The 16,161-nt window shown below is 41.3% G+C and overlaps 1 protein-coding gene across 3 annotated transcripts in view; it reads left to right on the top strand.

Moving 5' to 3' along the window:
- Positions 1–1,696: 1,696 nt before the first annotated feature.
- The window catches only part of cdhr2 (cadherin related family member 2), a 34,646-nt gene continuing 20,181 nt past the window's right edge, over positions 1,697–16,161 (top strand). The window contains exons 1-17 of one of the 3 annotated variants that reach the window (XM_054737213.2): positions 1,697–1,763; positions 3,248–3,298; positions 3,378–3,437; positions 3,535–3,674; positions 3,773–3,823; positions 3,897–3,986; positions 4,150–4,230; positions 4,314–4,436; positions 8,568–8,714; positions 8,837–8,912; positions 8,988–9,097; positions 12,242–12,448; positions 12,543–12,692; positions 12,767–12,928; positions 13,352–13,413; positions 14,033–14,276; positions 15,875–16,114. In XM_054737213.2, coding sequence (XP_054593188.1) covers positions 3,250–3,298; positions 3,378–3,437; positions 3,535–3,674; positions 3,773–3,823; positions 3,897–3,986; positions 4,150–4,230; positions 4,314–4,436; positions 8,568–8,714; positions 8,837–8,912; positions 8,988–9,097; positions 12,242–12,448; positions 12,543–12,692; positions 12,767–12,928; positions 13,352–13,413; positions 14,033–14,276; positions 15,875–16,114 — 1,992 coding nt within the window. In that variant the 5' untranslated portion in view covers positions 1,697–1,763; positions 3,248–3,249. Of the gene's footprint in view, positions 1,764–3,114; positions 3,133–3,232; positions 3,299–3,377; positions 3,438–3,534; positions 3,675–3,772; positions 3,824–3,896; positions 3,987–4,149; positions 4,231–4,313; positions 4,437–8,567; positions 8,715–8,836; positions 8,913–8,987; positions 9,098–12,241; positions 12,449–12,542; positions 12,693–12,766; positions 12,929–13,351; positions 13,414–14,032; positions 14,277–15,874; positions 16,115–16,161 lie in introns of those variants that run through there. The other 2 variants (XM_054737214.2, XM_054737215.2) reach the window with 2 other exon arrangements.

Below are 16,161 nucleotides of genomic sequence, written 5' to 3'. Positions count from 1 at the left end.
CAGCAAACACTTTCTGTTTACATAAGCTTCCTGAACAGCTGCTGCTGAGTGAAATAGACATTGTTTCTGCAGAACTGACTGGTGTATGAATGTTGAGACCAAAATGTACTGTTGCCACCTTAAAGGCCTCGTTCACTAACCCTAACCCCGACAGGTCACCGGCCCATCAGAGGGCCACCATACAGCCCTGCTAATACATCACTGGGTGTAAACTTATCTTCTCCAAACTGAGGCTGTTCAAGAAGTTATCTACAGCTGGTAAGGTAACAATTATTTATAACCTTAAACAGAAACAGAAGGAAGTTGTTGTTGCTTTGTGTAATCTGCTTGAGGGAGTCAGGGACAGCGGACTGGAAGGATGAGAAACAAGCTGGCTGAAAGCAAAGGTCCAAAGCAATAAAACTGATAATCGTACACACACCTGTACCTGTCATAGACAGAAAACTAAGGATGTGACTGTAGTGTTAGTACTTAAACTTACTTTGTCATGTTACCTGTTATTTTTCATGGTTTTTAATAAGTTAGTTGTCATCCTCATCTCATAACCACTTGTGATTTACTCTTTTTGCCTTTTCATTTTACGACTGATGATCTTTTCTGCGTGGAGCTCCATCACCATGGTTGACCCTGATAATATTTGGCTTATCACATTAGATTGACTTTTTTTATTATGATGTTTCTATTTACTGGGACTGTCTGAGAAGGATTTTATAATGTTCCCACCCTTTTATACTCTTACTGCTGGCTCAGAGAGGCGGCGTTGTGTTCAAAATTGTAAGCAATAAACCAAAGTCCTGTTGGAAAAACCAGGCAGCAGAAAGGCTGTCATCACTTTCTGGATTGACACATTTTATTTATTTATGATATATTTCTTAAAAGTTTCTCTCCAAACAACTCAGTTTGTTGTTCTCCGCACAAACGTTTCTCATCTGATACCAAATCCAAACCGGAGGCAAAGGTGCCACGTTCGTTCTGCATAGCCTTACGTGAACAATTTGTAGAGCGTGTTAGACAGTCAGTACATCTACATTGTTAGTTTATGGTATTTATACTTGCTAACATATTAACAAAACAGTTTGCTTAGGGGAACACTGTCCTGTACAAGGATTTCAGTCACACTTCTGTTTGTTTTCCACGTGCTCTAACTAATTTTCATTCCCCCAGTCTAAATGTTTGTTCTGAAAATTTCCTGAATGATTATTTTTTTCATCTGATCTCTTTCTTTAGCTTTTTCCAACTGTATTTTCCTACTTTGAATATTCCCCCTTTTCCTGCTGAGAGGATCTGTCTGACTTCGTTTGGAGGCGAATGTCTGATTAAGGGTGAATACCAGAGCACAATCCTTTGTGTGAGGCTCATTAATTAGAGGAGACAATGCTGAAACTCTGGCTCATTATGGGATGGATCTGTGGTTTCTAAACAAGACTCCAATCCACCGATTGGTTGGAAATGTTTTTAACGGTCCCTGGTTCCATCAAATTTACTCAGGGGAAGCGAGCTGCCTTCTGTGGTTGTGGTTCAGACCAAGAATGGCACAAAGCCACAGGACTGGGGTCCTTCACCGAGAATCAGCTGAGAGAGACAATTAGAACTTTTTCTATTTGATGGGAGTTTATTTTTCAGGGAGACGTTCAGAGTGGTGGTGCTGGTTGTTTGTTAATGATTTATGTTTACAACGCTGACGTGATAACGACACAGAGATACAAGAGCCAAAGGTCTTACCCACTAATCAGAATAAGGAAGCCGTCTGTGATGGTCACCAGGTAAGGCTACCTTCTCTGTGTCAAACCACTTAAAATGGTGTTACTGCGTTAACATGCTCAGTCTTGTGGATACTGAGATTTGCTGTTTAAATCAGACTTGAACAAATGAGCAAGGCACTTCCAGCTGTTTTGTGTTTTTCTGAATTACCAACACCTCAGCGACCAGCTGTCATGATCAAAGCTCCTATTTGTCGTTTTAAATGTTTTTAAGGAAACGAGGGATTTCTGATTCCGCCACTAATTCTTAAAAGATTCAGACATTTACAGAACAAAGCTCATATTTAAACAACAACTGATTTTAGAAAAGTAAATGTTATTTGTATATTAAAGTGACAACAGTAGCTATGTAGAAAACACAACTCCATTAATGATTCAGTTTTATTAACGTAACTACTAAAAATACCAACATTTAGCTCTTAAAGCTCAAATGAGAAAGTCAAATTCCTCTCATTTCATTCCTGTGTGTGTGTGTGTGTGTGTGTGTGTGTGTGGTGGAGGGGACTTCTGTAAGGCAAATATTCATCAGAAGAAATTATTTTAAATCCTGTTACTTATACAGCTTTTTCTGCCAATCACCTATAACCAAACTCATTCTCAGGTAAATCATCTCTTCTCTGTACATCTAAGCTAAAAGGAAATGACCCACTTTTCACCTGTCGATTGTTTCGGTGTGGTCAGACATTCAATTTGTTATCCAGTTTTAACTTTCGTAATCAGGGCAGGTGATCTTGGTTGTTACAAGCAATGGGCATGAAGTGAAGGTTATGGTCGGAGTGACATCACTCATCGGTTTTGGAACCCGGAGGTTGCTCTTTGGCCCTCAAGATTTCTTTATCTGTATGTGCTTACAGTAATAGAAGATTGTGTTTGTGGGAGACAGGAGTTGTGCTGATTTCTATTCAAACCCTATAATAAACTTATTAGCCTGCTGTGCCAGATAGTATGAACAATACACAGATATCAGTAACACGGTATATATTTATACTGTAACTGTAGTCAGTCTTTACTCCATTAAGGAAAAGAAAAGCATGTTCCTTGGCTTGTTTGCAGATTTAGAAGCTGGGATTCGTTCTTTCTTCTGTTTCTCGGTTTCAAAGTGCTTAAATGTGCCAGAGTTCCGTAAGTCAAAGGAAAATGTAGCGCGGCCATTTTGTTGTTGGATAGCAGGAGTGTGTGTTAGAATCATAATTGGATGTTCAGCTACATCTGATTAACTTCTGGAGTTAAACTCATTAATGGTCCACATTTAAGCAACATCTGCAAACAGAAGATGGCTTCAACTCCATTTGGTAAACTAATTAGAGCTAAAATGTGATGTGTTAGGAGCTGAGGGTCGTTCCCAACACGTCTGTTGTTCCAGATGTGTGAGGTTGTACACGCCCGCTTTTCATCTTTGGCATCATAAAGTCAAGATGAAGCTACACTCCGTATCCTTTCTTTACCGACTCGTTTAATTTTAAACGTTCTAGCGGCTGTTGTTTCAGACATGGCGCTCACAGGATGGATACTACTGCTCCTTGTCAGCTCGGTCAAAGGTGACCATTTCATTTATTTTAGTTTTTGTGAAAAATTTTTTTGCATCACCATCTAATGTTAATATTCTCTGTTTTACAGCCAATTTTAGTCCCACGTTCAACAGTCAAGTTCATCACGTGTGTGAAGACACCCCAGTTGGTACATACATCTAACTGACTACTGAAAATGTCAACTTTCATGTGCTACCAATTGTGAATCCCCTTTTCTAGACGTTAAATTGGTTTTGTTTGTATAGGGGAACTTGCATTTGTTATAAATGCCACAGACCCAGAAAATGACCCACTGACCTACTCGATCTCCGGGGTCAGTGCTGCATTTTTTGAGGTTGAAGTAAACACTGGAAGAGTCACAGTAAAAACTCCTCTTGATACAGAGGTATGATGTGTTAGTCATGAGGAAATCTTTACAGGGGGGAATAAAACAGCATATTTTTGGTTGAATATTCACAAGTTGCATGACTTCATCTCTTCTAGGCTAGTTTTACCCTCACACTGGACGCTACCGTCTCTGATGGCACCACTCCCGTAAGTTCCCCTCCCGTTACTACCAGTTATTCTTTATAGTATTAATCACATTTATTTTAAACATGTCTTTCAGGTTTCCGCAACATTAATTATAATACTAGACGACACCAATGACAACATACCTTTGTTTAGCCAGTCTAACTATGACATATCAGTCCCAGAAGTGAGTAAATCATATAAAAAAGTTTCTTATTAGTGATGCAGTTGAGCTTTTTTGTTAACATATTCTAACCATGTAGCCCATTTTTAAAGCTCAGTGAAATGGATTTGCGTTATCTGGGTGTTTTTTTTAAATATTTTTAGCATTTGTTTCATTTTTATTTCAGAATGCACCCATTGGTAGCAATCTGTTTAAAGTCTCTGCCACTGATCTCGATGGAAATCCCATCACATACCGCATCACAGAGGTAAACTCCACTGTGAGCAATTTCATTTAGAACCATTATTATGTTCTGATATTGTGCAAAGTTTCATGGTTGTGTTTTTCCAGGTAACACCAACTCAGGGATCGGATCTGTTTGAGATTGGCCAGTTTAATGGTGAAGTGAAGCTAAAGGGACGTCTCAATTACACCTCGCTGAGTACCTTTTATCGGCTTAAGATTACAGCAACTGTGAGTAGAATGGCACGAGCTGCTGTTTGTCATATTCTACTGAATTCAAAACAAAAACGTATTTTCAGTCTGCCGTCTGCTGTAATCGCTGTGAAAGTTACTCTCTAAAAACATGTTTTGGCTTTCAGTGTAGGAAAACAGTTTTATTGATATGTTTGAAAGCCTTAGAGAATCTGGATTAAATGTTTTGTTTTGTTTCAAGAGCTACAAAAATAAATTAATAATAAATAATGTATATGCTCCCTTTTAAATGCAGCAACTTCTAATAAAATGCTGCAGTTTAAACTTAGTTTTGATTATTATGTTTAAGCATATTCACAAACATCTTTTGTGCGTTCAGTCTGTGTGTTTTTCCTAACTGCTTTACTTGACTCCTTTTTTAACACAGAAAAAAGTTCTATTTTATTTCTTTACCCTTTTTGCTGCCATTTCAAACTCTGCTGCGGTCATTTTTAGAGCTAGCCACTGTTGGCGATGTCACTTCCTTCTCCTTTTATCCACGGGCAGGACGGCGTCGCCCTCTTCTGCCCTCACTCCCCTCGCCGACGACACGTCTCTGTTCTTGGTTGTGTGTCCACGTCTCCTTATTTATATGGCTTCCTCAATCATTCTTTTGTAGAAACACTGCAAAAACAGCACAGAACTGGCAAAAGAACTAAAAAAGATTACAATAGAAGACAATGACATACTCATCTCACACGACGTCACATCCCTGTTCACAAAAACACCAACCCATAAAACCATCGACACGGTAGCAAACAGAATCAGACAGGACAAGACTTTACACAAAAGAACAAACCTCACAACAGACGACATAGCACAACTGATAGGACTGGTAGCAAAGGCCGCATACATACGATGGAACAATTTACAAACAACTGGAAGGCTTCGCCATGGGTAACCTATGATCACCACCCTTTGTAAGTAATTCATGGAGGACCTAGAACAAAAAGCCTCAGCCACTGCCCCCCCAAACTGCAAAATAAAATTATGGAAAAGCTACGTGGACGGCATACTGGAGATCATTCCAAAGGACAAACGGAGACACCTGAAAAATATCGATGGAACAAACCCCCAAAAAATTTGCATATGAGGAAGAAATAGAAGGCAGCATAACGTTGATGGACATGAAAATAAGCAAATAAAAGACAACACAAACGCATACAGGAAACCAACACACACAGACTCATGTGGACATCAGAACACCTTACTATACATAAAATGTCAGTGATCAGAACATTATACCAAAGAGAAAACACAATAACCGAAGAACGAGACCGTAAACAAGAGGACCAACATATACCAAACACTTTAAAGACCTGCGGATATCCGACATGGGCAATAAACAAAGGAAAACAACAACAGAAGGTAAAGAACAACCAAAACAAATAACCAGAAATCCAGAAAAACAAGGACCAAAACCAGTGATAACCCTTCCATCCATCACAGAAAAAATACTAGCGACAATGAAAAAAACACAGCAAAAACACACCAACAAAAACATACACAACAGTTAGAAAAAGACCAGTACACCCAAAAGACAAGATATCAGCAGGTCATAAATGCAATAAAGTATACACAGGAGGAACAGGACGTCAACTCAACACAAGAACATAGAAAACAGTGCAAAAAAGCAACAAGTCAAAGACACACAAGAGCAGCAAAGCAAGAAGCAGAAAACATAATAAAAAATCAGCTGTAATAGACCGCTGTCCAAGGGAAAATCACATAATGGACCGGGACAGAACAAGGATCATAAACACAGAACAACAAAAATACTTAAGATTGATGAAGGAAGTCACAGATAAAAGACGTGGACACACAACCATGAACAGAGGCAATGGGGTCTACGCATTGGATCACACATAGGACTGTGCCATTGGCACAGAGAGTATGGACAGCAGAGGGCGACACCATCTCCTGCTGCCCGCGGACAAATGGAGAAGGAAGTGACACCGCCAACAGCGGCTAGCTCTGAATAAGATTGCAGCACTGGTCGAAACTGTCAGCAAAAAAAGTAAAAACAACTATTTACAGTGTTAAAAACGAACCAAGTAAAGCAAATTCACACATAATTATTTTAATGATATGGAAATATAAAATCTTATAATTGGAATGCATTTTCTACTTTGATGATTTGTTTTGTTTAAAAGTGAAAGAATGAATTGGTTGAAAAAATTATATAAAACTCTATATATAAACTCTATTTTAAATAATTTAATAAAATAATAGTGCTCTACTTGTTTCCTGTAAGAGCATTTTTAACATTTTAATTAATTAGGCCTGCTATTTGTTACTGGAATAGTCCTCTTCATTGGTTAAGGGTCAAACCAGGGCCGGCCCAAGCCTTTGTAGGGTCCTGAGCAGGTTTCCCTTTGGGCCCCCCATACCAACAAGTCAACTCCAGCTGATTAATCATTCCTAGGCTAAGCCATTTGTGTAACTTGCCTACTATCATTAGTGTCTTTTGTAATTAGCTTACACCATACAGGTGTTATTATAGATATTGATTTTAATTTTACCGGAGCAGCAAACCAACAAAATGTCTTTAAATATTTAGCATTTTGAATAGCAGGGTGTTATTTAAGTGTGATATATTCATTCAGCTATTTGAAAGAAACATCAGCAGACAAACACTGAATTTACAGTAAAAAAAAGTTAGGTTTACTATCTTTTGTTCTTTAAATTTTAGTAATTGTGTAAAATGTGCTGCACTACAAAATAAAACCAAAATAAACTACAGAAAACAATACAGATAAATTGTATTATCTTGTGAAATATTATTGTCGTGGATTTTATCAATATCGTCGTCTTCCTCCGCTTATCCGGGTCCGGGTCGCGGGGGCAGCATCCCAACTAGGAAGCTCCAGACCGTCCTCTCCCCGGCCACCTCCACCAGCTCCTCTGGCAGGACCCCAAGGCGTTCCCAGACCAGTTGGAGATGTAACCTCTCCAACGTGTCCTGGGTCGACCCGGGGGCCTCCTGCCGGCAGGACATGCCCAAAACACCTCCCCAGGGAGGCGTCCAGGAGGCATCCTGACCAGATGCCCAAACCACCTCAACTGACTCCTTTTGATCCAGAGGAGCAGTGGTTCTACTTCGAGTCCCTCCCGAATGTCCGAGCTCCTCACCCTATCTCTAAGGCTGAGCCCGGCCACCCTACGGAGGAAACTCATTTCGGCCGCTTGTATCCGCAATCTCGTTCTTTCGGTCATTACCCAAAGCTCATGACCATAGGTGAGGATTGGGACGTAGATCGACCGGTAAATCGAGAGCCTGGCTTTCTGGCTCAGCTCCCTCTTCACCACGACAGATCGGCTCAGCGTCCGCATCACTGCAGACGCTGAACCAATCCGCCTGTCGATCTCCCGATCCCTCCTACCCTCACTCGTGAACAAGACCCCGAGATACTTAAACTCCTCCACTTGAGGTAGGACCTCTCCCCCGACCCGGAGTTGGCAAGCCACCCTTTTCCGGTCGAGAACTGGAAAAGGGTGGCGCGAAGGGTGGAGATTTTATCAATATGTTTATCAATAACCCATTACCTATAGTGAAGAGAGAAGGAGACAATGAGCAGACAAGTCAAACAGTTGTAACTGTGGCAAGATGCACGAGGCAAAATGCCCCGAACATCCGCTCACAGAGTTTATTTATAGAGAGGAAGATAAGAAAGGAGGAGTGAGGTCATTGTGTGAGAGAGGGAGTCAGTGTGTGTATGAATACAAGAATGTGTGTGTGTGTGTGTGTGTGTGTGTGTGTGTGTGTGTGTGTGTGTGTGTGTGTGTGTGTGTTTGTGTGTGTGTGTGTGTGTGTATGAGAGGATGCAGAGAGGCATAGAGCAGTATATATTACATCCAGTTGGTTGAGTCCATGATCAAGAAATAATAAACATAAATTTTTCCATAACATTTAGCTGGTTTTTATTTAAAGGTATTATTAAGTTTAAAACATTTTTTTTCTCATGTCATCTTGGTTCTCTTGGGGAGCCCTGGTGGTGTGGGGGCTCAAAGCAGTTGCTTAATTCACAGATGCCTTGGGCTGCCTCTGAGTCTAATTACTATTTACTAATGTTTAAATTTCCTATTTTGTTAATAAAGTATTAAAATAAAACTTTGTGTGTCTCCTAACAGGATGAAGGAATATTATGTTATGTAAAAGAGCCACATTCCAAAAACAACAGTGTTTTCTCCTTCATCACGGTTAAGGACGTAGCAGACCTCGACCCAATTTTCATCAACATTCCCAGTGACCCAAGAGTTGAAGAGAATTCTCGAGTGGTGAATCTCATTCCTCTGTCATTAATGCCAACAGTGATGGAAAAATGTTCATATTTTAGGAACCTGAACCCAAATCACAAATAAATGAGGAGGTAATCCATTGTTTTTGGCTCCTTTGCTAGGGTTTGTCTGTGCTTGAAGTAACGGCCATAGATCAGGACACAGGAGTCAACGATGACATGATCTACAGCATCGTAGGTCAGCTAAAATAAAGTGACTGCTCTTCATGTCATACGAGTGAGTTATAAACAAGGTATGATTTTATTTTTACAGATTCCACAGAGGATGGCTTATTTGAAATCTCAAGAAAGGAAGGCGTCATATCTGTGTCTTCAAACATTGATAGAGAGGTTACTGGTGATACTGTGATTCTAACTCTGAAGGTAACAAACTTCTTAAAAAAGGTCTTTGTTGTGTTTATAAACCCACACCATCAGTTTAGTCTAGCAAAATGACTGACATTCCCCTCAAAGCGAGTGGAGAATTTTTTTATTCTTTGAGAAGGGCATGAACAATTAATATCTTACATGTTCGCTCTTTAAAAGAAAACCTCAATTTGGAGTTCTCCAACCGTACATTTCATAATAAAAGTCTATTTCTACATAAAAGTCTATTTCATGGTGGAACTGTGGACAGCGCTAGCTAGCTTCAACACCTCTGGCCATGCACAAAGTTTCTGGTTAGGATTTCAAAATTCCTGCCTTGTAATGTAAAACTGTGGCAGTTCAATGGTTTAGAAAGTACTGATTGTATGCACCACAGTAAAATGTTTTAGATTGAAGTTGTTTTGAAATGGTGATAATCCATATTTTAAGTGCTACCTGTATGGCTAATCTTTAGCTTATCCAGCCAAGCCATACTCATCTCAATGTCTCAAAACTGAGGGTATTTAAAAGAGTAATACAGGTTTTGGCTGTCAACAATAAGAATAACTGAACCAGCTAGCTCTGCTTTATTTTGTTATGAAAATGTCAGGGTACGTAATTCTGTTTACGGACTCATGTTTTTTTTTTTTTGCCACCAGAGTCTGCCCATGGCACCTGAAAGTGCCACCTACTCTACTACAGACAGATATGGTAGATTTTAGGCATCCGATTTTGAATTAAGCATGAAGGTTTTACAACAATAAATATCTTAGTGCAAGAGGAAAAATAAATACCTGGGAAAATGTATGGGTGTGTTTTTATTTTATTTATTTATTTTGGTTTACATGCTGGACTGTGGCTTAAAACTTGAGCTGTAACCAGTTTCCAGGGGGCTTGTTTGGCTTTGACTTCACTTTCTGTTTGTTGGTCCAGTTTTTATACATACTGATTGGTAGCCTAGAAATCTAGACCGTAGCACTAGCAAGAAGATTTTGCTCAGCAGGTCAGTGTAGCCACACCCCATTGTAGCTGTAGCGACTTCCACAGTCGCTGTAGAGGCAGAGATTGGGCCCAGGTCTATTTGTTTGACGCGCTGTCTGCTTCGATTAATTCACAGAGAGGTGGAATGCTTTTGTCCATTTTATTGTTACAGGCGACTCTTAATTCTTGTCAAAGCCTTAAACATAACGTGACTATAAACGGAGTAAAACAAACTGAATTGTGATGTGATTAACTGAACATCTGCAGTCAACAAAGACTACGGCTGCCCAGCCCTCCTCTATCTGTCAAAAATCCCCAGGTGACAGAATGACAGCTCCTTTTAATTCCGACTGCCACACCCATGTGACCCTTATTGTGTCACCATGACAACAAAAGGGGAAGTAAGAATGAAAACCCCAATAATCAACTCACCCAAGATGTATTAAGACTCCCACAGTAGCCTCAGCGGGTCTACAATTGGCCTGAACAGTTTTCTGTCTTACCAATAACAGCACTCTACATTTGTTAGATGGGCTTAACAATAGAGGTTTGATGGAGAAAAACTACAAAGATGGCATCAGCCCAGAAGTGGTGCTTGTTTCAAATGGCTTTGACATCAACTTTGAGCATTTTACAATGGGCTTTCATTTTAGACATAAGCAGTTATAGGTACTACTCTTATTTAAAAAAAGGATGCATTTGCTTATTCGTGGTTTTTGATGGTGCATGGCAGACTCCCCTGTTGACAGGCTGTCATAATGATGAATATGTCACGTTGTTTGTTGTTCTGATTGTTCCTAGCATTGTTCGTTTGTGTGCAGAGATAATTTGAAAGACGATCATAGATTCTGCCCACGCTGGGTTTTGCCAATGGTTTGTAGCCAGACTATATACATTATTTACATGGTTTGCCAGGCTGGGGTTTGGGAGGATCTGAATCCAAAGTAAAAATGTTCTTTCTGTTAATTGTAATATTTGGTTATTAGAGGTTTTGTCACTTATTGGTGTGACAGAAATACTCTCATAACTGCAGTGGATCTGGAGTAGTGCAGATGGGCCCTCAGGCTTCAGTTATCTCTAACACTTTGAGTTCTGATGAGAATTAAAACGAGATATCACATCTCTCCTGTCTTAGCTTCACAACAGGTTTACTGGTGGTTCCCAGAATATCTAAAAATAGGATGGGAGGCAGATCTTTTAGCTATCAGGCTCCTCTCTTGTGGAACCAGCTCCCAGCTCAGTGAGGCAGACACCTTGTCAACTTTTAAGAATAGGCTTAAAACATTTTTATTTGATAGGGCCTATGGTTAAAATCTGATGTTAGCCTAGATCTGGACAAGTGGGGGAGTACTGGGAGGTGGAGTGCCTCATGGAGGGGGCCATCGTCTAGCACACTGCTGCTAACCACTTAAACATTCTCCTTCTCCTGATAATAACTTTTTACGTTCTTTGACATTGAATGTGCTACTACTAGTTTATCCGTTTAATTATAGATTCACTAGGATAAATACAATAAAGTTTATCTCTCACTTAATAGAATATTTACTAAGAAATCACAATGTAACCATAGAAACGCTAATTTGTATATATGTTATATATGTTTTGTGTGTGTGTGTGTGTGTGTGTGTGTGTGTGTGTGTGTGTGTGTGCGTGCGTGTGCGTGTGCGTGTGTGTGTGTGTGTGTGCGTGTGCGTGTGCGTGTGCGTGTGTGTGTGTGTGCGTGTGTGCGTGTGTGTGTGTGTGTGTGTGTGTGTGTGTGTGTGTGCTCTGTCTTCTCCATCCCCAGTGAGTCGTGGAGGATGGCTGCTTATACTGAGCCAGGATCCTCTGGAGGTTTCTTCTTGTTAAAAGGGAGTTTTCCTCTCCACTGCCGCTAAATGCTTGCTTAGTATGAGGATTGCTGTAAAGACACTGACACTAGTCAGTGACTCGATGCAACCTGATGGGTTCCTTATGTAGTATAATAATTTACTGATTGGCTTAATGGACTGACCTGTATTGGAATGTTTACTGTGTGAAGTGCTTTAGACGACTCTTGTCGTGATAAACTGCATAAAATCTAACTTACAACACAACTTCCCTTGTTTTTAATTCAGACTGAACAGTGTAATACAGTAGTACTGTTTTTCCAAGACAAGATAATCTGATTTGAAGATTTAACAACCCTTGTTTTTGTTTAAGGCCACTGAGTCAAATCCAAACATCCATGGAACATATTCCAGCGCAACAACAACGGTTCAGATCACCATCATTGATGTCAACGATAACCCTCCTCAGTTTTATAAGTGTGGAGACCCCTGTGAGAAAGCAACTGACTTTACAGGAGAAGTTTTAGAACACACGCTGGTTTCTGTTTCATTCAATATGACAGTCATAGATCCTGATAAGGTGAGAAGCAAACACACCTGTGAAAGTTTTTAAATCCTTGACAAACCCTGGATCTCATCAAAGATGAAGGACCGTCTGTTTCATGATTTCACAGATTTCACACACTGAATTAAGCCTGGAGGGAGAAGACAAGAATGTGTTTTCTGTGGAGCCTTCATCCACCACGACACAAAGCATCGTCCAGCTCCGTGTCAGGCAGCCAGAAAACCTGGATTATGAGAAAAAGCATCAAATGGTTTTTCAGGTAAAATATTTGTGTTTGTGTTTAGATATGTGAACACTGAAGCAGACTGATGTGTTTTGTTTGCATCCTTGTAGCTAACTGCCACAGACAAAGACAAACCCAACTTCCGCTCTACTGCGACAGTCACTATAAACATAAAGGACGACAATGACAACAGCCCCACATTCCTTAAGGACACATATGAGCTGGAAGTGGCTGAGCACGCTGCTGTGGGGACAGAACTCGCCACGATTACCGTAAGACCTGAAACTTGATGAGTTTTTAGTTACGTGCAGTGTTGTGTCTGAACAAGTTCACTGAATGACTTTGCGTGAACTCGTTTTGCGAACATGAACTGAACTTGCTTGTATTTTATCTGATGAACGTTAAAGTGAGAGCACTCACTCTGAAATGACCTTGTTTCCTTGCTGAGCTGAAGAAGAGCGTGGCATGGAGATAGCTGTTGATGCCACTGTTCCCGTCCGTGGTGCATTTACCTAGGCCTACATGTAACATCGATTTTAGATGCACTTACTTCTTTTTGGAACTGGGAATTAAAAATACGTAATTATGAACTATGAGCTGAACGAATTCATTTTAAAATGTAAGAACTGAAGTGGTTCATATCTTTCCCTCATTGGTTACATTTTGAGGTTCATGTCAGTGTGTTTTTATTCCAGGCAGATGATCCTGACACGATGGATCAAGGCAATATCACCTACAGGCTTCTTCCAGAAAGCATGTATGTCTGCGGTTAGATCTAACTACCGTCATGTCCGGACTATAGAGCGCACCCCAATATAAGCCGCACCGGGCTAAAAGCTGCAGATATCTACTGAACTGAAAACGTAGTTTAACTGAACATAACTGAACTGATCAGTATCAAACAAAACAGAAAAGTTATTGATTAGTTTATTCATCGTCCTCCTGTGCACTGAAACCACTGAAGTCATCATCGTTCTTCAGTGTCAGAGTTGAACAGCCTCAGAAGAGCTTCGTCACATACCTTTTCTGTGGTGATGTCAGTGTCGCTCTCCGTGTTGCTGTCATCATCCCGGGTGAAGCTGGGAAAACAAGCAGCGCCGTTTTACTGTGAAACAAATCCTCCTGGGCGCTTTCTGTAGCGCTCCTTTATCCATTGCTTCATTAGACTTTCCAGCATCCATCCTTTCTGGTTGACTAAAGCCGCACCTCATTATAAGCCGCATGGTTCAAAGCGTGGGAAAAGTAGTGGCTTATAGTCCGGACAATACGGTACATCAGCTTTTAAACAAATACATGCAAATACTCACCGCCTTTTGTTGTTATGCCACCTGACACATACTTGATTGATCCAAGTTTGGTTTAAATCTGTGTTTCAGACGTACCTTATTTGATGTTGAAGAGCACACAGGCAAAGTCTACGTGAAAAACGACACTCTTCTGGACCGTGAGGTCAGATCTCTTTACTCAGCCACCTTGCAGGCTAGGGACTCGGATGGCAAGCCGGGCTCCACGGTACTGGAGATCACTTTGACAGATATCAATGACCAGCCTCCAGTCTTCAGTCAAAAATATTACAGAGAGTTTGTGGAAGAGGGCAAGCAGCTTGAATTGAGCATCGAGGTAAGAGCCGAGGAGGATCTTCATCCGCTCAACTCACTTCATTTAACCAAGAGGCCTTTGACACTTGAGAGTTACAGTCCTTCACAACTCAACACAATTCTGTCTTCTCACACGGGACTAAAGTGAAACCTTAGTGCCCCACTGATGGCGGCTGCCATGTTGTGTTATATGAACCAGAGTCCAACCATTTGGCAGTTCAACACAAAACCGTGATTACATCTCCATCTTCAGGTTAAAACTGCTCCACACTGATTTAGGATCAGCAATAGCTGATTGCTGTAGCGCTGCAGGCTGACGTCTGTGTCGTACTACGTGGCTGCACTGCACCGGACTCCTGCTGAGTCTCGGCCGCACCTCCACCTGGCTCAACGACTCACCTGCTGATATGACACTTTGGCACTCGGAGCCACTCGCCTATTAAAAAAACAAATAAAAAACATCGTCCTCCTACAGTGCACGAGATTGTTCACAAATACTTTCATGATTTGGCCCAAATGGCTTTAAAGGCACATCCTCAACATAAGATGTTAGTTTCAAACTCTGGTGTGACCCTCAGTGGGAAATATGCATTCCTTAAAGGAACACCTGTCATGTTAGGGTTCAGTATACACACACACACACACACACACACACACACACACACACACACACACACACACACACACACACACACACACACACACACACACACACACACACACACACACACACACACACACACACACACACTATAAAAAAACAATATTTTGTTAAGGAAAATGAGGGCGCACCATCAAAGCGAGGCGTCTCTGGGTTTGGGTAGGACTTGAAGCAGATCTGTAAACAGAGGGCCATCAGTGAAGTGTGAAGGATGCCAAACAGAGCAGGGAATCTGGGAAATGGGGCTTACAGTTCCTTGAGGAAGTTCAGGCTCGGGGAAGGGAGGTTGTCAGGTCTGAGTTGGGCCGAGATCCAGGAGAGAGCGGGTCGGTCTGGCTAGGCTGGAGAGGATGAGGATCTAGATGAGAGATGTGAAGCAGCTGGAGAGGTGGGAGGTGGTGAGAGTTCCTGTGGACGGGGAAAGAGACAAGCGTGAGGTCAAAGTCGCTAGAAAAATAATCATTGATCTTTGTAGGACTCAAAAGATGGCTCGTGATTCTCAACGACAACACCAAGAGTAAGTCTTGCAGCCAGCCCTGCTAATGAGCTGGCTGCTGGCACCTGACCCGCATCTCAGCACCAACCACCTGAAAACACTCGAGTCTTTGAAGGAGAGTTCTCACCTCAGACCGTGACAATACCAGGCCTTAATTGAAAAGCACTTGGATTGCCGTAAAGACTCTGACACTAGTCAGTGACTCGATGCAACCTGCTGGGTTCCGTATATAGGAAACATTTTACTGATTGGCTTAATGACCTGACCTGTACTGGAATGTTTACTGTGTGAAGGTCCTTGAGACGACTCTTGTCGTGATTTGGCGCTATATAAATAAACTGGAACTGAACTGACTGTAAATGGACTTCCTCTTCCCAGACAAACACATTTAAATGTGTGTACATTAAAAAGTTGTCAGTGCTGCTTTGTGGATCGTTTCTAGTCATCTCTCTGATTTGTGCAGGCCACAGACAGAGACGAGCCCGGTACTGTGAACAGTGAGATTCTGTTCAGCATAGACCCAAGCACATACAGCAACAACTTCACCATAGATGGAAACACAGGAGTGCTGAGAAACAAAGGTGAACTGGACCGGGAGGCACTGGATCCAGAGCTCAATGGAGAGGTGAAGTTTAACGTCACTGCCACCGACCAAGGAACCCCCCCACTGTCCAGTTCAGTCCCAGTTATTATAATTGTGCAGGTATGTCATCCTGGAGCGTTTCTAACCACCCAGTTGCATTTTGGGAG

This window comes from Nothobranchius furzeri, chromosome 2 (genome assembly GCF_043380555.1).
Source record: "Nothobranchius furzeri strain GRZ-AD chromosome 2, NfurGRZ-RIMD1, whole genome shotgun sequence".
Classification (NCBI taxonomy): Eukaryota; Metazoa; Chordata; class Actinopteri; order Cyprinodontiformes; family Nothobranchiidae; genus Nothobranchius; species Nothobranchius furzeri.
Note: the sequence above shows the minus strand (reverse complement) of the source record. Positions and strands in the feature narration are given on the sequence as shown.